Genomic DNA, 21,998 nt, shown 5'->3' with positions numbered 1-21,998 from the left:
CCTCTGCCCGGTTAGAAATTGTCATCAATAAAACTATGTAAGGCATCTCCAATTGCCTCTACGCCATCTTCTATTTCGTCAACTATTTCATTGAAAAATCCTCCAAGACCCTCCTGTGTGGTCGAAGTTGTTGCCTCAGTCTTGGTTGAGCTCTTTGCGCCAGTAGTAGTAGTTGACAAAAAGTCACTAGGCTGTGGCATCGATTGAGATATTATATGAGTGATTGTTGATTGTTCAGATACAAGAGATGCCTTTGGACTTGGGTTGGGTTGTTCCTCAACCGGTTTAGCTTTACTTCCAACTCTCCATAATTGATCATAAGTTGCATTATTGCGAACAATATGTTCCACTTCAAAGGGCAAGTCTGGGAAAGATAAAGCATCATTCCAATTCTTTGGTAATACTTGTGATGCAATGCTTTTGACTGATTTACCATTGTTGTGAGCTGGTTCCAACTCCAATGAGTCGCAAATGAGATTATAGAAGTTCACATTTTCAAATGGTTTTACTTTGTTTGATTTGAACTTCTCCTTAAAGAATGGACCCGATCCCACAAACAATGCTCTCATTAGTAAATGTCTATTGTCATAACCGTGTACACCTTTGGGCTTATACTCTCCTCCATTGTCATCCATTTGCTTATGAGTTGTAACTGCGTACCCAACATCGGGAATGATCCAAAGTGGCGCAAGCCTGTAATTGAACTTGTGATCTTTAAGCTTCCCACCAAATTGGAACCTTTGTGGTATTTCCTCTCGTTTGTAAATATGGTAATGTTTGGTCAAGTTTCGATCCATCTTGTCAAAGTTTGCCTTAATTTCTTTCCTTGCCTCGTCGACATCAACATGAGGAATCAACCCAATCAATGGCCAGCCATCTATGTGATCAATCTTTTTCAAGTCAATTAAATCATCAAGATACAAGACTCTTTCATTAGATGTAGGGGCCATTCCATGATCACTAACAAAGATTAAATTGACAATATTGTCTAAATTCCTGTTGTGAAGCTCGCCCTTCATCAATTCTATAAAGTCGTCCACATAAGTCAAACTCTTTGCTAATTCATCACCTGAAATTCCATATTTATGGCCGTACTCGTCAACTGTAGGAACATAGGTTAAAATCAACTCTGGTCGCGTTTCTATTTCTCGGTCAAGCCACCCCATTACTCTTTCCACTTTGGAAGTCAACAATTCAGATCCGTTGAACCTATCAGAATCAAACTCTGGTCCAACACCTGGGACTTCAGATCCAGGCCACATGTGTACAGCGGCTTTGACGCCTTGCCGAACGGCCGTTTTCCAAATTGGTTCGCCTCCTTGCCAAAAGTCAGGATCTAAGCTACCATTCAGAGGATCAGTGCTAACGAACTGCTTGTTCAATTTGGTGTCATAAAAAGTGTTTCCCACAATACCATGTTCTGATGGATACAACCCAGTCACCAACGTCCAGTGGTTGGGGAAAGTGACTGAGGGGAAACTTGGAATCATATATGGTGCACCATAATCATTAATAAACATATTATGGAGTGTTGGTGTATCATGTGGATTGATGTAATGAGGGTGGAAACCATCTAGGGATACCACGATCGTTGTTTTATAAAAATCATGAGTTGAATTCGAGTAAATCTTGTGCAGCGGCTTAATAGATTCACTGGTTAGCTTCATGTTGTTGTTCCTGGTAAAGTAAAGTATAAAAGACAAAACTGCAACTGCAGTAAGTATAGCACCACCAAATATGGTCCTGTTCTTGACTTTCTTTTCAAGGAGCCTTAGCCTGTGTTCCTTTAAATCTATGGTAGGTTCGTTCATCGCTTCCTCGTCCTCTTCATCAAAGCCAGTATCATAGCGCAGAACCATCTCGTAGTCGTTCGTTCTTGTATCTCTTCTCAAAAGCGATTTAAGCTTGCCAATAAGTCCGGAGTTGGAAGTCCTCTCCCTATCTTCAGCGAGGGGGTCAAATAATCCGTTCGTCGAGCGATGATTGTCCTGGTGTTCTGCAAAAATAATATCATCCTCTGGATCATCCATATCAGTAACAGGGACATCCACAGCATGTGGGGTACTATAGTTTATAGACATGGTGTACCTATGTGAATGGGAATGTTCAATCTTATCAATGAAAGCAAAGACGTTTTTAACCTTTTTGTTTTTTTGTGTGTGTCTTCGTTCTGATAAATTTAGATCGCGGATATAAAAAAAGTCAGTGAAGCTAGACTACACCGCATAAATTTGAAAACGAGAAAAGTATTGTGTTGCAACCACCAGGGTAGATTAATGTTTGAATGTTGTCTTATCAATTTGATAAGCAAGAGTTGTACTGTCTTTCGCCAAGTGCTTGACTGTGCATCCAAGATGATAACCGAATCGCAAATGGATGAGTGTAAATGCAACCGTAGTGTAATTAGATTACAGTAACACATTCAACTTTATTAGGACTGTAAAATATGAGAATCTTACAAGTTGAATTTTTTGTACAAATTTGGGTGCAAAAATAATGCAAAATTTTTTTAATGTCCAGTTTTCACGCAATTTAAACTCCACGGAGCTCTTCAAGCCGCCTAATTGGTCACCTTAGCTGCTATCCATTCCATCAGAGCGCTACGTGGAGAGAGTCATTGCTTCAAGTGTTGCATTTCCCGTTTCATATTTTTAGACAACACTAAACATAACTTGTTGATAGAGTAGAGCTTTACATTCACGGGAGAACAGCTCTGAAGCCTTTGAAAATGTATTTGCTGCCTGATACCATGGTTCCAGAATGTAAGGACAGCTAATGACTACTTTATGCCTGATTATTAGTTTTTAATCATGTGACTTTCACGCAAAAATCACTTGAATATCATGTGAAATTTGAGCAGTATGAATTACCCAAAGAGTTATTTTGTAACAATTTGAGCCAATAGCTCAGTTGTTAGGCAACTTGTCCGAGTGGTTAAGGAGAAAGACTTGAATAGTTTCAAGGTATCTTTTGGGCTCCGCCCGCGTAGGTTCGAGTCCTGCAGTTGTCGTTATTTTTCTTTTTTCCTTCAACAAAGCAAGCGCTATCTAAATCACAAAAGACTGAATAGACGTTAATTTTTTTTTTTTTTGACGTCAATTGAAATGCTTTTTCAGCTTCTTATTCTACCATGGAGGAGATCATCAAGTATCAAGGATTCGACCATATTTGGAAATATTCCGGGCCATGGCTTTACTACATGTTAGCAGCGTATGTCTGTTTTCCAATTATAGCCTACAAATTGCTATCTTACTTTTCACAGACTCGAAGACCAGCTAGTCGCCAAAACGTCTTGATATTCGTATTGGGTGACTTAGGCCACTCACCAAGGATGTGCTATCATGCATTATCATTTAGCAAAATAGGATATGATGTAAGTCTATGTGGATATATTGAAACACGACCTCCAGATGAAATTATTGACGATTTGAATATTGATATTGTACCAATTGGAGTTGTTCATAATATTTATAACTTCCCATTTGTTATATTTGCAGTTCAGAAAATTGGCACTCAAGTGAAACAGTTGGTCAAGATACTTTGGAATCGAGGTGGTGCGACTGATGTCGTAATGATTCAGAATCCTCCTAGTATTCCTATATTGGCAATTGTTTTATTTTTCAAGTTTTTCATTTATAGACATTGGAAAGTTGTTATTGATTGGCATAATTTGAATTATACGATTTTGAATTTGAGGTTTCAGAATGTGAAACATCCATTGGTGAGGTTGATGAAGTTTTACGAGAGCTTCTTGGGAGGTTTTGCTGATTTCAATATAACTGTGACTAAAAAAATGAAGAAATATTTGGTCAATGAGTTTGGGTTTGCAAAATCTAAGGTCACTACGTTTTATGACCGACCAGGAATGCAATTCAAACCTGCTGAAGACACAGAATTGAAAAAGACTCATGAACTATTCCAGGACGTCAAGAATATTGAGCTGTACAGAGTGCTAATCAGTTCTACTTCATTCACACCTGATGAGGATTTTGGTCTCTTGCTTGATGCGTTGAAATTGTACGAAACACTGGAAAAGGCCAATACGCCTCCAATTTTACTAATTGTTACAGGCAAAGGGCCATTGAAGGAGAAATTCATCCAAAAAGTTATTGAACTCGATTATTCATCAAGAATAATTGTGAAGACAGCATGGCTTGCTTCTGAAGATTACCCCAAGATTTTAGCACAAGCTGATTTGGGAATCTCATTACATACATCATCAAGTGGAATTGATCTACCGATGAAGATTGTTGATTTTTTCGGATGTGGTGTTCCTGTAATATCACTAAGCTTTCCAGCCATTGATGAATTAGTTAAAAATGGTGAGAATGGACTTGTTGCCAAGGAATCAACAGCAGAAAACTTGGTCGAGTTATTGGAGAAAGTGTTTGCAGATGACCAATTGTTGTCAAAATTAAAACAAGGGGCTTTGAGGGAGAGTCAATCGAGATGGGACGAGAATTGGAATACTGTTCTTCGACCTAAATTTGTAAACGAATAGTGGCAAGTTTTTATAGATATTTTAAAGTTGACATTATACTCAGTAAAAAAGACATATCATTCTCATCCTTCATTTTGCTTGGATGCAGATTAGAGTCAGTCCAAAACATATACCCATCATCCTCGTAATCATCCAATTTTTCATGATCAGGAACTTCGTCAAATTTATCAACATTGTGACCCAATATTGTTGCAGTCACAGCAGTCCAGCATTTAGCAACCTCGGTATGATTATACCCACCACCACCTAGAAACATAATGGGTACCTTAATATTCTCCATCAAAAACTTTACTACTTTGACATACCCTCCAATTGTCATATTCCATTGCTTATTAGGATCACTAGCGAGGCCATCACACCCTAATTGAACAACAAAATAGTCCGGCTTCAGTTTTGCGATTAAATCATACACGATATTTTCAAGGATCCAAAGCATCTTCCAATCGCTCAATCCTCGTAACGTTGGCACATTGTACATCCCCACGACAGAAGCATCCACATTACCAAACATACCGGGGAAAAATCCAACTTCTTGTCTATGCACAGAACAAGTTGTAACTTTTTTGGAAAATTTAAAAGCTTCAGCTACTCCATCACCATCATGTAAATCCAAATCCAAGTAGAAAACATTACCTGAGCACATCTTACGAATGGTGGTTATTCCAAGCACGACATCGTTGATGTAACAGAATCCAGAGCATTTGGCACGATGACAGTGGTGTCGCCCACCATACCAATTTATTCCAATTGGTCTAGCAGAATCGCTCTCTTTGGTACTGTTTACGAGTTTCCTTGCGAGTTGTATCGTTGAAGCGGCAGTTAAGTTTACATAGTGACGCATGAATGGGAATGGATAACAATCGAATTCAAGTCCAAATTTTTGTTCATTGGCAGGATCAGGCACCTCATCTTCGCAATCGTCCAAATCTTCAAACTCATCACTGATAGCGTCTCTAATCTGTTTGTAGTTTTCCGATTGCTTATCAATCTCGTCCCTAGGTCGCGTTAATTCCTGAATAAACTCTGCGTCATGGTATTGTTCCAACGATGTCCATTCAATAGGCGAAATTGGTAAAACTTCACATTGTTGATCTAGTTTATATTCATGAAGTAAGCCTGAACTAATGATTGTCGTTGCTTATTGGATGGTAGTTCGTCCGCTAAAGTAGTAAGCAAATCAGAATGAGTGAGAATTACGTGGTTCATTGATAAGAACCTTTAGTCAGGACGCGTCTCTACAATTAATTTTTCACTGAGCAATTCCTTTTCTACTTATCTATACATCACCAATCTAAAACGATCTCATTCTCTTTGCAATATCTCTCCAACACAGGCTTCAACACAGAATCAATTTGCTTCTGCCAATCATCAATTCCAATCATGGAAAACATAAGCTGGTTATCATCATCGTCTGCACAATTGTTAATTGTCTTATGAAACTTCAAAAGATTCAAAATATCACGAATTAACATCACAGCTTTACTGAAAAGCCTCTTATCTAGTAATGTTTGTAAATATGTTGCAAAGTATAACACATCATCTTCATGTGGACCTCCCTGACTCAATGAAGTGTTGACCCAATCTTTTACTTTTTGCCGCAACTCAGATGCCGTCACTTGGTCATTTAAAAATGATGGCAATTCAAACAATTTCGGCTGTTGGTGTATCCATTGCTCTGTAATTTCTTTAACTTCAACTTTTGCCTCTTGAATCTTGCGAGTCACTTTATCTCGCAAAGGAACCAAATCAAACTTTTTAATCTTTTGCTTATACTCCAAATCCTTCAACACATCAGCCTTGATTGAAGAAGGTAACTGGTTTAACAATGAAGAGTCATAAGATTGGGAATCTTCATAAAGTGGCTCCTGTTTTGGTCTTTTGATTGGCGATGCAACGGGGGTGGATTTTCGTTTTGGTGGAGACTTGGTTGGAGATTCAACCACACGAACGTATTTCGCAGTACCACCTTGAGTTGGAATCAATTGTTGCAAATACGCTTTGCCTTTACCTGGACTTCTCTCTTTCAAGAAACCTCTTCGTTTCAATTCACCTTCCAATTCACGAGGAATATCCAATGGCAACGACTCGAAAACCTCCCAATCTATTTGTTGACCATCTGAAAATGGATCCAATTTAGGAGTGGTAGATTTGCGACGTGGACTAAATGATAACTGCTCCAAAGTGACTTTCGAGTTACTTGCTTTCTTTGGAGTCTTAAACACATCCTTACTGGGACTACCTTCGTTGCTAGTCCCCACTTCTTTGCTTGGAGATGGCACTCTTCCAACAGCTCCAAAAGGTAATTTCATTTGTTTAGAACTCTTGATTGATTCAGCATCTTTCAACCTGGTCATACTAACAGAAATGCCTCGTAAATCCTTGACGGGTATATTGACCATCCTATACAATACTTTAATCTCACTTCCAATGACTCCCCAATCATTAGTTGCCATTCCAAGTCTTGACGATTTATTAATAAAATCAACTTCACCTAAACCCAAGAATTTTGCAGTGACAACACTAGCACCAGCTCTTCTTTTCGCTAGTTTCAAAGTCAAAGTAGATCCACAAACGCCTAGATTGATCATTCGCTGATACAACTCCTTAGCCAACCTCATAAAAAAATCATCCAATTCTTCAACACTATCGAATCGAATACCAAAATTGACATCAACTGAAATCGATTTTCTACCCAACACGACTTCAGGGTTGGAGGTATCAATTTCTATGCTTGTATGATCTATACCTCGAGCGTATTGAAATAGTTTTGTACCAGTTTTTTCACCTAGTAGCTGAATCAATCTTGTGTTTGATATTGGTAAGATATCTTCAATTTTGGGTGATGGTTTACTTATTTCTGGCTCCAATTTTTCCAATATACCTCCACCAAACCCAGGTAAATCCTTTATAGACACCGATGGCAAGAAGCTTTCAGTGTCATTGAACAATGCATATTGTCCACGTGGTTTAGCCTTCCTTAATGCCAATTTTGCAAGTAAAACGTTAGAAGCCAGTCCAACACTAACCGTGCAATTTGTAAGCTGATAAACATGTTTCCTGATAAGGGAGCTAAGTTCCTCGACTGCTCGTTCAACCCCTCCATTCTCCGGCTTGTTACAATAAGATGTTGCGTCAACCAAGACTTCATCAATAGACACCGGAAAAATTGTGTCAAAGTAGTCACTACTCACGAGGTAATTGTAGAATTCACTGGAATATTTTTCATAAGCCTCAAACTCATAGTCCAATAAGATTAGCCCAGGACACAACTTCTGCGCCAGTCTAAACCACATACCATTCCTTACGCCAAACTTTCTCGCAACATAATTACAGCTGGCAACATCAGATGTGTTTCCTCCATGCCCTACAGCTATTGGATCTTTATTTATATCCAAATTAGGATGTTTCAAACAAGATGCAGTGGCAAAAAAGCAATCAAAGTCGATATGCATTATCACTTTCGAATTAACCTTGTCATCACGAAATGGATCTGCTATTGGCTTGTGAAGATTTTCCTTGATGATTCTTCTCAAAAATTTTAATCTCAAATCAGCTTTCCACATACTCAAGTGGTGTAATCTTGAATTTGCAAAGAAACCTGCTAGAAAGTCTGGATGTCTTGCATCTAATACAATTTTTCCCTTTACTTGATGCACACCTTTGGTGGTGATGGTGGTAGGAGTAGCAACTTTAAACTCAGGAATATCGTCATCCAAATTCTCATCTTCCTTATCTTGATCATCCACTTCTTGCTCGTATTGTTGCAGTTTTTGCAACACATCGTCTTCTTCTGGTAACAAAGTGGACTCAAAATCGTCATCGTCTTCCATCCCTTCCAAGTCAGCTTCCTCTGCTGCTTCAACAGGTGCACCAATGTCCTTGTCATCTTGATCATCTACCTTTCCACCTTCTTCCTTACTAGACCCCAGTGGGAAATCTAGACGTTTTTGATCAAACGCTACATCTAGAATTAGCCGATATTGTTGCCAATCCAAAAGTTCTTTTGCATCAACACAGTCAACAATCCACTGAGCCTTCACCACTCGACAATTTTTAAACATTAAATTCTTGCGTGGAGTTAAGCGATCACAAATAATGTGAGAAGCACTAGATTTATTTGACAAATAACTTATAAATTTACCACCATGTAAAATAACCAAACGATGTATTTCATTAATTGAAGGCTTGGTGTGTCCATTTACAAAAATTGTACACCCAGAAAAGATGGGTAGTGGTTGCAGTGTTTCGTTTTGAGCTTTTCTTCGTTCAGTGTCCCATTTGACATATGCTTCATCTTGTCGTTGTTGCTTCATACGCTTGGAATCAAAGTATGTACGATAATCTCCAAACTCGTGAAGTTTTCCAATAGCGCTTTCATCCTTTTCACTTTCTGAAGACTCATCATCATCCATAGCACCTGGTTGATTAGGGGCATCGCCAGCAGCAGTGGGAGCTTCTAAGTTATCGCCCTTATCAAAAGTTTGTACCAGGTCCTGCTCATTTACATCCAACTGTAAAACTTCTTCATCTAATCCATCATTAAAGGGATCTGTACTAGCAGAGCTGAATATAATACCCAGTGGTTTTGGAGTAGAAGCTTCTTGAAATGAGATATTCTTTTGACTTTGTTGTGATTGAGTAATACGGTTTATATGCGATAGGAGTGTTTCATCATTTAAACTTTTTAGAAAAGTCAGATATTGACTTTGATTTAGCTCTGGGTCATCATTATCATTATCATTATCATTATCCATATGGTCGTCTTTTACTGGTTGTTTATGTTTTATTTGATCATTCTTCATATATAAACCTGAAGTAATTGCTAAAAATTAGGTCTAGACTCTCTCTTGTTCTAAAAATAAAAATTTCATACGCACAAACTGAACAGATCAACAAAACAACAAAACAAAGACAAGCAAAAAAAAAGTCATTCATCAATTAAGCCAATCCTTTAAAAGAATATACTACTTATTCTATCTGTACCCAAGACAATATTAGTATTAACTTACAATGGTATGTATAGACTCAACTGAAGAAGACAACTACTTCCTATAGATTGTTCTTCTTTTAGAGGGTGTTTTTTTAATAGCGCTACTCAGGGTAGCAAACAAAATAAAGGATACCACAATGCTATCTCATATCAGACGCGCTTTTAACCTTCAACAGTCAAAGCACTTCCCCTTAGAATGATACTAACATTTCACCAATTCATAGGCTGAAAAATTATCCGAACAACAAATTGCTGAATTTAAAGAAGCTTTCTCGTTATTTGACAAAGACAGCGATGGCAAAATCACCACCAAGGAATTAGGTACAGTCATGAGATCATTAGGTCAAAACCCATCAGAAAGTGAATTAACAGATATGATCAATGAAGTAGATGTTAATTCAGATGGTTCAATTGATTTCCCTGAGTTTTTAACCATGATGGCTAGAAAAATGAGGGACACTGACTCAGAAGCTGAGATTGCTGAAGCTTTTAAAGTATTTGACAGAAATGGAGATGGTAAGATTAGTGCTGCTGAGTTGAGACATGTCCTTACGTCTATTGGAGAGAAATTGTCGGATGCTGATGTCGATCAAATGATTAAAGAAGCTGATACCAATAATGATGGTGAGATTGATATCCAAGAGTTTACTCAATTGTTAGCCGCTAAGTAAAGGGGAGTTTATTTGTTAGAATAGTAAGAGTAGTAGTAGTTTTTTTTTTATTAGTCAAAGATATTGATAATTAGCTCTAGTGATGTACAAATGAGTCGATGGCTCCAGTAGACACACAGGATCAAAAAATAAAAAGTTACGCTCAAGAAACACCCCAAGTCAAAAGGATGAACCATCAACACATATGGACAACAGTTTGATATCCTTGGTCAATAGTTACGAACTAGATCAAACTGAACTAGCTATACGCCACCAAGAGAAATTCAATACACAATCATCAAAGCCAAATCACTATATGTCCAGTTCACACAACGGCAATACTACAGCACGAAATAGTCAAAGATATGTCCCACCACACAGAAAACAGTCTACTAAGGGGGCTCCCACAAAGGATGCTAGTGATGGTAAGGCTATGAAGAACAACACCTCCTTAACAGAGGAGGAGAAGATGGCTAAAAGAAGAGAGAGATTTAGTTCAAATAGCAACACAGCCAAGCAATCACAGGAGTACGGTCTTGTTAGCAGAGGAGAAGATACCCGTTTAAAAGAGTCAGAGACTCTACGAGAAGAATACTTTCTCACCATACTACACCAGTTTATCAAGTATACTTCATCAAATACGTCAAAGTCGCTATCTGAAGCATTCAAGACAATAAAAGATCTGGATCCAAGGGATTTTGAAAATGCCCAATCTTTAAAGGCCAATGTGGCAAAAGATGGGCAAACAATTACTATGGAGACACTAGCCATGTCGCTTCGAAAATTACGTGAAAGCTTGTTGCATTTGAAACCATCCCCATTTCATAAAAAAGTGTTTTTATTCTCCACTCGTATATCGTGCTGTTGTGGCCAATATCAAACGTATATTCCTAGTATCAACTACTTGCTACTGCATAAAGGTGCTTTAAAGTTATCAAGTTTAGAGATTGAAGAAGTTGCAACAATATTAGTCCTCCATTTGACTCATTTCAACAATGATATACCTCAAGCTATTCAACTTTATTTCCAATATATCCCCGATCGCGAAGACATATTACAAATTATACGAAGTTGGGTACATAAAGATTATTTCACTTGGGTTCTGATTTATAATCTGGTTGAGAGTTTTGCCGTTAAGTCGATGATGAGATTGGGCCAACTGGTTATGCTTAATCGTATGATTAAGGTGTTGAGCTCTAGCTACTTTACTATTAGGAAGTCAGTGATTGAAAGGGACTTGTTACCTGACGATGTGGAGTATAATGATTTTGTAAAAAACTATAAGGTGAATTGGACTGTTGAAGGAGGAGTAGTAACTATTCGGAGGCGACAAACTAAAGTAAGAAAGTAAAGCACAACACGAAGAAGGAAGTTGACACACTTAGATAGATTTTTTATAGCGAATTGTTAATGCATCTGGTGTAAAGCTCTAACCAAAGGTTGATCCAAAAAAAAAAAAATCGTTCTGGTTGAAAGGGGGAGAGAGAGATAAACAAGAATCTCCTCATACATACAGAGACATCTTTACAAGTCTCAACAATATCAGTACTATTACAGTCACACCACACCACATCACTCCAATAGTCAATACACAACCATGTTCAAATTCGATTCATCAGACAGCACACAACGACCCAAACTCCCTGACCTGATAAAAATTGACGACATCACATCAGGCAAGATCGACCCACAACTAATATACAACGAAATAGAAAGGCTAAAAGCTGAAATTAACATCTTGCGCAACGACATGTCAATGTTTCTTCAGGCGTTGGCTACGATACCTGAATCTAATTCACCACAGGAATATTATAGAACTACAATGTCACGATTGGAAGTTGTGCAGCGGAGTATTCAGGAGTATTGTGAGCGGTATAATAAGCTTTTACCGATTATTAATTTGGCTCAGATTAAGTTGGGGCATGAGGTTGAGGCTCCGCCTGTGAAGAAGGCTAAAGTCGAGAGTAGTAATAATCAGGCGCAAGTGAATTCTAAAGTTGGAAGTAGGAGCTCTTCGACATTGGAGATTGGAGGAGGAGGAGGTGGTGGTCCGGGTGTGAACCAAGCTACATCTGGTAATGGGAATCAAAATGGATCAAGGAATACAAAGAAACCAATTAAAAGGGGCAATCAGACGAATAAAATAACCGATGGGTCCTCATCGACGCAGCCGATAGTCATATGAACAACATAACTTGGCTAACTCAGTTACTGAGAGCTTTCAACTGCTAAAGAGTATTGTATAACTATGTAGAACTATTGTGAATGTCATTTTCGTTGACGATAGAATGCAATGTAGATTACTTTGTACGTTAACATCCTCTAAGTGGTACGGCTCTTAAGTTACTAGAATAAAGAGTAGACAATACTACTTTCATCAGTGCATGTTGTTTACTCCTGTGTGTTATAGAGTCGTGTGCTGTATGTTCTGTTTTGATTGCTATTGGTCTTTGGTACACAAAGACGGACAATGCAAAAAACAGAGAAAGGAGTTAATCCAACACATTTCTCTTTCTTTTAGACAACTACAGACCACTCGTACCAGATACACACAAGCGAATAGAAAAGGGTATTATAGAATTGACATTGATAAAACGCATCCCTCATTAGCAACACACATTTATCAGAATGTTTGAATCACTTGTTGCTAATCTAATCAATAGATTTCTTGGATCATACATCGAGAATTTCGATCCAAAACAACTAAATATTGGAATATGGAGTGGAGATGTCAAACTTCGGAACCTAAGATTGAAAAAGGAAAGTCTCGACAAGTTCAAATTACCAATTGATGTTAAATTTGGCCACTTGGGTGAATTAACTTTACAGATCCCATGGTCAAATTTGAAGTCTAAACCAGTACGAATTATAATTGAAGATTTATATCTTTTAGCATCACCAGTAATCTTACAGGATTATGATGAAGAAGAGGATGAAAAGAGACAACAGGCTTTAAAGGAGTCCAAGTTGAAGGATCTCGAAGCGATTCTTGAAGCGAAAGGTGAAGAATTGGGACGCGATCTTGCTGATGAAACTTTTGCTGAATCTTTAGTGAAGAAAATTGTTGATAATCTTCAAGTTACAATAAAGAAGATTCACGTAAGGTATGAGGACCAGTCAGTATTGACTGAAAAGCCATATACATTAGGGTTGTCGTTGGATGAATTATCAGCAGTATCAACTGATGAAAATTGGAAACCTTCATTTATTGCAATTACTCAAGCATTTACTAGAAAATTACTTACATTAAAGAGTTTCTACTGTTATATGGAAACTAAAGACCCTCAATTGTATTCAGATCTTGACAAGGAAGGACAATTGACAGAATTTAAAGCTCAAGGCAGTATTCACGAGTATTTGATGAAACCAGTGAGTGGTAATGGTAAACTTACCATACATAAGCTTGGAGCTACCGAGGAACATCCTCATTTGGACACCGAGCTTTTTTTTGAAGAGTTTGGTTTAGAGTTGAATGAGCAACAATATGAAGATATCTTGTGGACAGCATCGAAATTCCGGTGGTATTCCAAAACATCCAAGTTTAGAAAATTTAGACCAAAAGTATCTCCTAGTGAGGATCCCAAGGCATGGTTCAAGTATGCAGGTGAATGTGTCTTGAATGAAATTCACGAAAAGAATTACAAATGGACTTGGGAAAACTTTGCAAAGAGAAGAGACGAAAGGAAAGCTTATATCAAGTTGTGGAAATTGAAGTTAGAGAACAATCTTGGTGAAGATAAAGAAAAGCTTCATAATCTTGAACAAGCTCTTTCTTTTGATGACATCAAGCTATATCGTTCACTTGCAAGAAACGAGCTTAGAAAAGAAGGTAGTAAGGTGAAGCTTTATGACACAGAATCAACTGATAAGAATCAACAACAGAAAAAAGGATGGTTTTCAGGTTGGTGGGGAGGTGGAAATGCACCCACGCAAGAAGAGGAACAACTGAAAACAATAGATGCAGATGGTGAACATATCGATCTATCTTTAACTGAAGACCAAAGAAAGACCCTATACGATACAATTGATTATGATGAAGAGGCAGAAATATCCACAATTGATCTACCTGATGACTGTGTTAAAATCCGCGTTTCAGCTTCCTTGAATAAAGGAGGATTAGTTGTCAGAAGGAATGACTTGACAGCTTTGGCGGATGTTGCATTCGAAGGATGTAAAGCACACTTTTTCCAAAGACCAAATTCGTTCCTTGCTGGCTTTCAAGTATTGGAGTTTAAAGTTGAGGATGGAACTGGCTCAAGCGTTTACAATCACATCGTAAGTGTTAAACAAGCGGGCTCTAATGAAAATGGGCCTTCAACTCCTTTTTTCCAAATTCAGTACGAACAGAATCCTCTTGATGGTTCTGCTGACTCAAAATTACTAGGCTCCTTAAAGTCAATGACGATTTTCTACAATTCAAAGTTTATTGAAGAATTGATTAGATTCTTTACACCACCAAAGATTCACTTGGATACTGTGGGGGCTATAATGAATGCAGCAGAGTCAACTGTCGAAGGTTTAACTTCACAAACAAGGTTGGGTCTTGAATATGCTCTTGAAGAACACAAGACAATCAATGTAAATATGGATTTACAAACACCATTGTTGATTATGCCATTGGATCCATCGAGTTATAAATCCCCTGTAGCTATATTAGATGCAGGTCATATCAACATTGTGAGTGAATTGGTCGAAAAATCCAAGATTAAGGAGTACAAAGACAAGGAGAAATACTCTGAGGAAGATTGGAAGAATTTGAATGAGTTGCTATATGATCAATTCAAGTTTAGTTTGGAGGATGCCCAGTTCTTTGTTGGGCATACGATAAAGTCTACAATGGAACAATTGTACTCCCATGACAAGCCAAGACCAGCTTTGATGCTTAACAATTTCAATGTTAACTTCACTTTAGGATTGTCCATTTTACCAGATGCCCAAAACTTGGCAAGGATTAGACTAGGTGGAAATGTACCTAAACTTCAATTGGCCATGAATGATTTCCAATATAAAACTATTCTTAGTATACTTGATGCAGCTATTCCTGACACCAACTTTGACACACCTGATGAGTCAAGTGTTTTCGAAGCTTACGGCAATGATTATAACGGCAATGAAATTGACATTGATGACGACTCGCTTGACGAGAAGGAGGAAAAGAAGGACAAGAGTGTACAAAAGCCAAGCAATTCGGAGCAACACATGATCGAACTCAAGTTTAGTGTTGACTTTATCAAATTGGATTTGTTAAGATGTGTTGATGGACACACGTTGGAAGCTGAACCTTTGATTGAGATTGTTGGTAATGCGTTGGAATTAGATCTCTACAAAACAGAGACCGATTTACACTTGAATTTGGGACTTTTAGATTTCAACATATTGGACCATATAGAAAAATCTGGCAAGGAAGAGTTTCAAAAGCTCCTTACATCAAATACCGATTCAAAATCAAAGAATAAATTGATGGATGTGGAGTATAACAGAAGGTTAAGAATCGTCGATTTCAACAATAAAAAGATTGAAGTGTTTGATCAAGACATTGATCTTCATCTTGGTACAGTGAAATTTGTCATTACGAGAAAATCACTTTTGAGCATTTTAACATTTTGCTTAAACACATTTACCGATCCTAACCAAGAGCCCACACCAGCTGATGAATTGAATCATAACAATCCCGAAGATGTGGATGCTGCGCCACAGAAGATTAATATGAAGCTTGGTCTTGACAATGTGATTATGGTGCTTAATGAAGATGGTCTCAAGTTAGCAACGTTCCTGTTGAATGCGGCACATATTAAATTATTACTTTTACCAGAAACCATGGATGTATCGGGTAGTTTGGGAGCTTTATCTTTGCTCGACGAGTTGGTACATAATAATGACAATTCACCACGATACTTGATACAAATGGATGAGAATGATTTGGCAAAGTTCAGCTACAAGACTTTTGATTTGCATGATCAAAAACCATCTGAGCTCAAGTTTAATGTAAGTGCTATTTCAGTCAATTTTATTGAGAGTTCATTTGGACGGATTGTTAGATATGGTAATCAGTTTATGCAGATGAAGGCAATCTACGATAGAACTCGAGAAGCCGCCATAAATGAAGCCGCCCAATTGCCAAATAAGCTCAAATTTGATATTTTAGTTCAAGGTCCTAAAATCACATTTCCAATTGGCGAATCTGGATCCGATAAAGTGGTTGCAAACTTGGGTGAAATTTATGCACACAATGAATATAAAGACATTTTGAATGTGATATCTGTTGGTATAAGGAATGTTCAATTATTATCCAATTTCCAATTTGACAAAGTGAAACAAGACTTGAAAGTCATCGATGATTTGGATATCGCGTTTGATGTCAATTGGTCAGAAGATTATATCAAGGGTACGCCTACGTTTGAGATTACTGGAAAGATGCCTGAGTTGGATGTTCACTTGACGGAATTACAAGCAAAACTGTTGACCAGTATATCAAACTCCGTTGCTGCAGCATTTAGTGTTGACGATGAGTCTTCTGGGATGGAGGAAATTGAAGAAGAGGCAGCTTTTGCAAATGAAGTCTTGAAACACAATACAAGAGCCATACATGGCGAGAGTGCTATATCAGATGCAAAAGTATCACAGGAACCTGAATCTGTGGAAAATGTCCCATCTGATCATACAATGGCCCAGATTACATTCGAACTTCCCAGAATTTCGTTGTCTCTTTATAACAACACAGAAAACATGAGTGATATAAAACAAGCTCAATTATCAAGTTTTTCACTCAATGAAGTTAAGGTGGGATTCAACTCAAAACAAGACTCCCTGTTTAAAGCAAACTTGGCTATCGAATCTTTTGTGGTAGAAGACACCAGACAACATACTGATAGCAAGTTTCCTGTGATCATACCAGCTGCTGATGATGTGGAAAATCAGTTCCTGTTGCAAGTGACATCTGACGTTGTTGGAGAGAGCAAGACTATGGCAATGATATTAACAGTGGAGAAACCAAAAGCAATTTTGGCCCTTGACTATTTGTTTGACTTGCAAGCATTTTTCGATACTGCAATGCCCTCAGACGAAAAAGCACCTGTTGACAAGGATCAACCGCGAAAGTCTGTAGCACTGATTACTGAGGTAACTCCTCCTACTGAATCTTCCTCTCCAACACAATTTGGATTTTCAATCAATATCGTCAAGCCTTCAGTTTTCCTTTTAGCTGATAATTCCAAAGCAGATACGGAAGCGATAGCTTTCAAAGTTGAGCAAATTTCAATTTCCAAGCAAAACATTATATCGTTAGCAACTAGTAAGGTTGGGTTGTACTTGACTCGAATGGATGATCCTAAAAACTCAAAATACAGAATAATTGATGATTTTAGCATTTCCTTTGCTTATGATGATAGGAGATCATCTCCTGGAAAGTTTTTGGATAACATTCAAGCTTCGATAGATCCTTTGGTGATTAGAGTGTCTGTTAGGGATATCAGATTAGGATTGGGAATAGTTCAGCGTGTGAATGACTTATACGCAAAACATCAAGATACGCTAGGTAAAGGAAGCAACGACGCGAAGCTGATTTCGGAAAGCGATGACGACTATGATTCATCTTCTATCGCTACTTCCCAGCAATTGGTGAAGGTGGAATCTGAGCAAACTGTTGGTAATGAAATTGTGAAGGGTGAGGAATTGACAGCAAGTTTTGGTGGATTGAGATTTGTTTTGATTGGAGACGTGTCGGATTTGCCTGTGTTGGATATGAATGTGAATCCATTTGAGGTTAGGGCAGTCAATTGGTCAACTGATTTAAGTGCAGAGATTCATTTGGAAACTTTTGTCAATATCTTCAATTATTCCAAGTCGGCATGGGAGCCATTGATTGAATCTTGGCCTGTTGCCGTATATGCATCCAAGACTCAAGGTCCAGACTCGAAATTGTTTTTAGAGTGCGTTTCGAGACAGGTTGCTCAAATGACAGTGACGTCTAGATCAGTGGCATTATTGTCCCAGGTGCAGTATCTTTTGAGTAGTGATGAAAAATTGAAGCCAAGAGGCGAGGACTATCCGTTCTTGATTGTCAATGACACCGGTTTAGACTTGACAGTATGGACAAATGGAAACAAAGCAGAAACTGAGACAAAGATCAAGTATGGTGAGTCGAAACCATGGGCTTTTGAGGACTGGAGGAAGATTCGTGAGAATTTAGACGTCAATACGGCAAATACCTTGGATGTTGCATTTGAAAATGACGAGTATGAGGATATTGAACATATATCGGCTGCTAGGGAAGGTGAAGATTTGCATGTATTGTATCCAGCAGTGGGGGATGTGCACAACAGGCTTTCTGTATCTATAAAATTGCGTGAAGATAATGTCAAGATTATCACGCTTAGGTCAACATTTGTGATTGAAAATGATGCGGAGGTGCCAGTTATTGTCGAAACTTTTGATGATGAGGAGAGAACCGAGATCAAGATTGAGTCAAAGAATACTCTTTCTGTACCAATTAATCTTGCATACAATGGAAGGCTTCGAGTCAAACCTGATCTTCACACCCCATATGATTGGTCTGAGGGAGAGATATACTGGAAAGATGCCATGAAGAGTGAACTTTCTTTGAGATGTCAAGCCGCGACTAGAGGTGATACCTCAGTATTCTACTTCCAAGCCAAAGCTGTCTTTGATAGACATGAACCATTGGCACAGGTTTATCCTCATATGAAATTTGTTATTTCGGCACCGCTCGAGATTGAAAACTTGTTACCTTACGACTTTGACTATCGCTTGTATGATAAAAATTCAAGGCGTGAATGGACAGGCAGTGTGAAAAAGGGCGTCAAGAGCTACGTTCATGTAGTGAGCTTGAAAAACTTGTTGCTCCTTAGCATCCAACCTCGAAATTGCAACTATAGCAAGTCAGAATTTGCTGTTATCAATCGAGGTTTGCGAAGCGATTTTGAGCGAGAAAACACCTTGAAACTTAAAGGTGACAATATGTTGAGATTGAATATATTTTACCCCCGGAAACAAGCGGACAGTACAAGTTTGAAAGCTGTCATTTACAGTCCCTATGTGATTTTGAACAGGTCCAACTTGAATATAATTGCAAACGAACGGGATAATCAGTTTATTTCTCTGGCAAAGACCGTTGATTCTGAGCAAATATATCCCACAATGTTTTCCTTCTTTAAACTTGACGAGAGAAAGAATAGAGCAACTATCAAGACAGATGAAACTGTTTGGTCAAGACCTTTGAGTTTTGATGCAATTGGACAAGCCAGTGAGTTAAGATTACAACTTTTGGGTAAACAAAAGGAAATCAACTTGGGAGTGACAATTCTGGAAGGTGAAGGTATTTACAATCTAACGAAAACCATAACAATTACACCAAGATACGTCGTGATTAATCGTCTTCAAGAAAATGTCAGTTTAGCAGAAGAAGGGTCTATAAAAGAAATAAATGCGATTCCAGATGCTTTGCTTCCATTATACGGCTTACGGTGTGTGGAAAAAAAGAATTTGATTATGAAATTGGGACAAACTTCAAGATGGTCACAACCATTTTGCATTGACAATGTTGGCCAATTGTACATCAAGGTGCAAAAAAGCAACGTTGGTCAAGTATTGGTGAAAGTGACTATGCTTCTTGAAGATGCAACAATGTTCATTCACATTGAGGATGCCAATAACCAATGGCCATATTCAATCAAAAACTACACCGATGAAGAGTTTTACATTTACCAAAACAATCCAAATATAAATGCCGATGGTGAAATAGTGAAGAGAGATACGGTTTACAAACCTATATACTATCGTGTTCCTCCAAAGAGTGTCATGCCATATGCATACGACTATCCTAATGGTATTGTTAAAGAAATTATTGTGAGAGCTCATGGACGCGAAAGAGCGGTGAATCTAGCTGAAATTGGTAACCTTCGTCCATTTAGATTACCATCAACAGATTCTCAGTCACAGCAGATTGTTGATCTTAATGTTGTTGCCGATGGTCCTACGCAATGCTTGGTAATCACCGATTATGATCCATCCCAAAGCATGTACAAGATAAAGAATGAGACGCAATCTAGCTCATCGTTGCCATCCAACCAAGACCATTTTGTTGAAGCAGATGTGGAAGACAATTATCACACCAAGATTGTGACAAACTTTGATGGACTCGGAATCTCCTTAATCAATACAAGAGAACAAGAGCTTTGCTATGTCACATTGAGAGGCATAGAGTTCAGATACAATGAGTCAAACTTGTATCAGAACTTTAGTGCTAAACTCAAATGGGTACAAATTGACAATCAACTTTATGGTGGTATTTTCCCAATCATACTTTACCCATCTGTCATACCAAAAACAGGAAAAGAATTGAATGAGCATCCTGCACTTTCAGCATCAGTATGCCGAGTTAAAGATGATTCCCATGGAGTAGTATTTGTCAAGTATGCGACTACGCTTATGCAAGAGTTGAATTTTGAAATTGATGAGGATTTCTTGTTTGCAATGCTTGACTTTATCAAGTTTCCAGGAGCTTCATGGAACAAAGAGCAAGTGAATAGACTTTGTGATGAGAATTTGGATATCCCGGAGCCGCTGAAACTTAGCAATAGTAGTGATATCTATTTCGAAGCTTTGCATTTGCAGCCTATTCAGGCCAACATTTCATTTGTGAGAACAGATAGATTGAATGCTGAGGACAAGACAAGTAGCCAGAATACTGTGATGTTTTTCTTGAACATATTAACCATGGCAATTGGAAATATTAATGATGCGCCAATTAAGTTGAATGCGTTGTTTATTGAAAACATTAGAGCGCCTACACCAATATTGGTTGAATCTATAAAGACCCATTATAGTCAAGCGTTTTTCTACCAGCTTTACAATATAGTGGGATCTGCTGACTTCCTTGGTAATCCAGTTGGATTGTTTAACCTCCTTTCGTCAGGTGTTATGGACATCTTCTATGAGCCATATCAAGGGTATGTTTTGACTGATAGTCCACAAGAACTTGGTATAGGTTTGGCTAAGGGAGGCCTTAGTTTTATGAAAAAATCAGTGTTTGGGTTCTCGGACTCAATTGCCAAGGTTACAGGATCCATTGCTAAAGGGTTGACAGTGGCAACTATGGACTCCAAGTTTCAAGAACGTCGTCGCTTACAAACACGTAGGAATAGAGCAAACCATGCTGTATATGGTTTCACTACTGGTGCAAATTCATTCATCGAGGCATTGTCGTCAGGAATTGGTGGCATTGCTGCTGCGCCTATGGAAGGTGCAGACGAGGAAGGAGCAGCTGGATTCTTTAAAGGAGTTGGCAAAGGAATTATTGGATTACCAACAAAGACGGCAATTGGATTCTTTGATTTCGCGTCGAATGTAAGTGAAGGAATTAGAAACACGACAACTGTATTGGATGGTGAGAAGCTCGATAGAATCAGATTGCCACGATACATCAACCCTGAGGAGGTTATAAAACCATACAACGAAAGAGAAGCCCAGGGTCAATTTTGGATGCATAGTATAGATGACGGTGTTTACTGGAATCACACTTATTTGGCACACTTATTACTCCCCGGTGATGAAATGGCAATATTGGTGACATTGAAAGACATCATATTGTTTGACATTAAAACCCTCCAGTCGAAATGGATTGTCAGATTTGATCAAGTGAAATCGATTTCTGTTGAATCTACTGGATTGACCATTGAATTGAAGAACAGAAAGGGTCCATTTATCCCAATTCCAGATCGAAAGAATAGAACTTATTTGTACCAAAAAATTGGAGTTGCAGTAAAAGAGTATAACAAGTTCTGCCGAGTCACGTTATAAAAGAAGTTTTTATATATATATACATAGAATGTGAAAGTTA

The 21,998-nt window shown here is 38.2% G+C and overlaps 7 protein-coding genes across 7 annotated transcripts; 5 read left to right on the top strand and 2 right to left on the bottom strand. All coding sequences in view use genetic code 12, as the record gives it.

Annotated features, from left to right (window-relative positions):
• Positions 1-11: 11 nt before the first annotated feature.
• On the bottom strand, positions 12-2,081 carry I9W82_002043 (nucleotide diphosphatase/phosphodiesterase; the record flags this gene model as incomplete). Its single annotated transcript, XM_067690856.1, has 1 exon — positions 12-2,081. The coding sequence occupies one exon, from the start codon at positions 2,079-2,081 to the stop codon at positions 12-14; it is 2,070 nt and encodes a 689-aa protein (XP_067549279.1).
• A 1,049-nt stretch (positions 2,082-3,130) lies between these two features.
• ALG1 (chitobiosyldiphosphodolichol beta-1,4 mannosyltransferase) lies at positions 3,131-4,501 on the top strand (the record flags this gene model as incomplete). The annotated part of the gene is made up of 1 exon (XM_067690855.1): positions 3,131-4,501. The coding sequence occupies one exon, from the start codon at positions 3,131-3,133 to the stop codon at positions 4,499-4,501; it is 1,371 nt and encodes a 456-aa protein (XP_067549278.1).
• A 10-nt stretch (positions 4,502-4,511) lies between these two features.
• On the bottom strand, positions 4,512-9,303 carry I9W82_002041 (deoxycytidyl transferase; the record flags this gene model as incomplete). The annotated part of the gene is made up of 2 exons (XM_067690854.1): positions 4,512-5,513; positions 5,833-9,303. 2 exons carry the CDS (start codon positions 9,301-9,303, stop codon positions 4,512-4,514), a joined length of 4,473 nt encoding a protein of 1,490 aa, XP_067549277.1.
• Positions 9,304-9,511: 208 nt separating this feature from the next.
• Positions 9,512-10,162, top strand: CMD1 (calmodulin; the record flags this gene model as incomplete). The annotated part of the gene is made up of 2 exons (XM_067690853.1): positions 9,512-9,514; positions 9,716-10,162. The coding sequence occupies 2 exons, from the start codon at positions 9,512-9,514 to the stop codon at positions 10,160-10,162; spliced, it is 450 nt and encodes a 149-aa protein (XP_067549276.1).
• Positions 10,163-10,346: 184 nt separating this feature from the next.
• On the top strand, positions 10,347-11,492 carry I9W82_002039 (uncharacterized protein; the record flags this gene model as incomplete). The annotated part of the gene is made up of 1 exon (XM_067690851.1): positions 10,347-11,492. The coding sequence occupies one exon, from the start codon at positions 10,347-10,349 to the stop codon at positions 11,490-11,492; it is 1,146 nt and encodes a 381-aa protein (XP_067549275.1).
• Positions 11,493-11,738: 246 nt separating this feature from the next.
• MED3 (Med3p) lies at positions 11,739-12,326 on the top strand (the record flags this gene model as incomplete). The annotated part of the gene is made up of 1 exon (XM_067690850.1): positions 11,739-12,326. The coding sequence occupies one exon, from the start codon at positions 11,739-11,741 to the stop codon at positions 12,324-12,326; it is 588 nt and encodes a 195-aa protein (XP_067549274.1).
• A 443-nt stretch (positions 12,327-12,769) lies between these two features.
• On the top strand, positions 12,770-21,958 carry VPS13 (membrane morphogenesis protein; the record flags this gene model as incomplete). Its single annotated transcript, XM_067690849.1, has 1 exon — positions 12,770-21,958. One exon carries the CDS (start codon positions 12,770-12,772, stop codon positions 21,956-21,958), a length of 9,189 nt encoding a protein of 3,062 aa, XP_067549273.1.
• Between the last annotated feature and the right edge of the window lie 40 nt (positions 21,959-21,998).

The sequence above is a fragment of the Candida metapsilosis genome (genome assembly GCF_017655625.1).
Source record: "Candida metapsilosis strain BP57 chromosome Unknown scaffold2, whole genome shotgun sequence".
Taxonomy (NCBI): Eukaryota; Fungi; Ascomycota; class Pichiomycetes; order Serinales; family Debaryomycetaceae; genus Lodderomyces; species Lodderomyces metapsilosis.
This window is presented reverse-complemented; position numbering and strand designations above follow the sequence as displayed.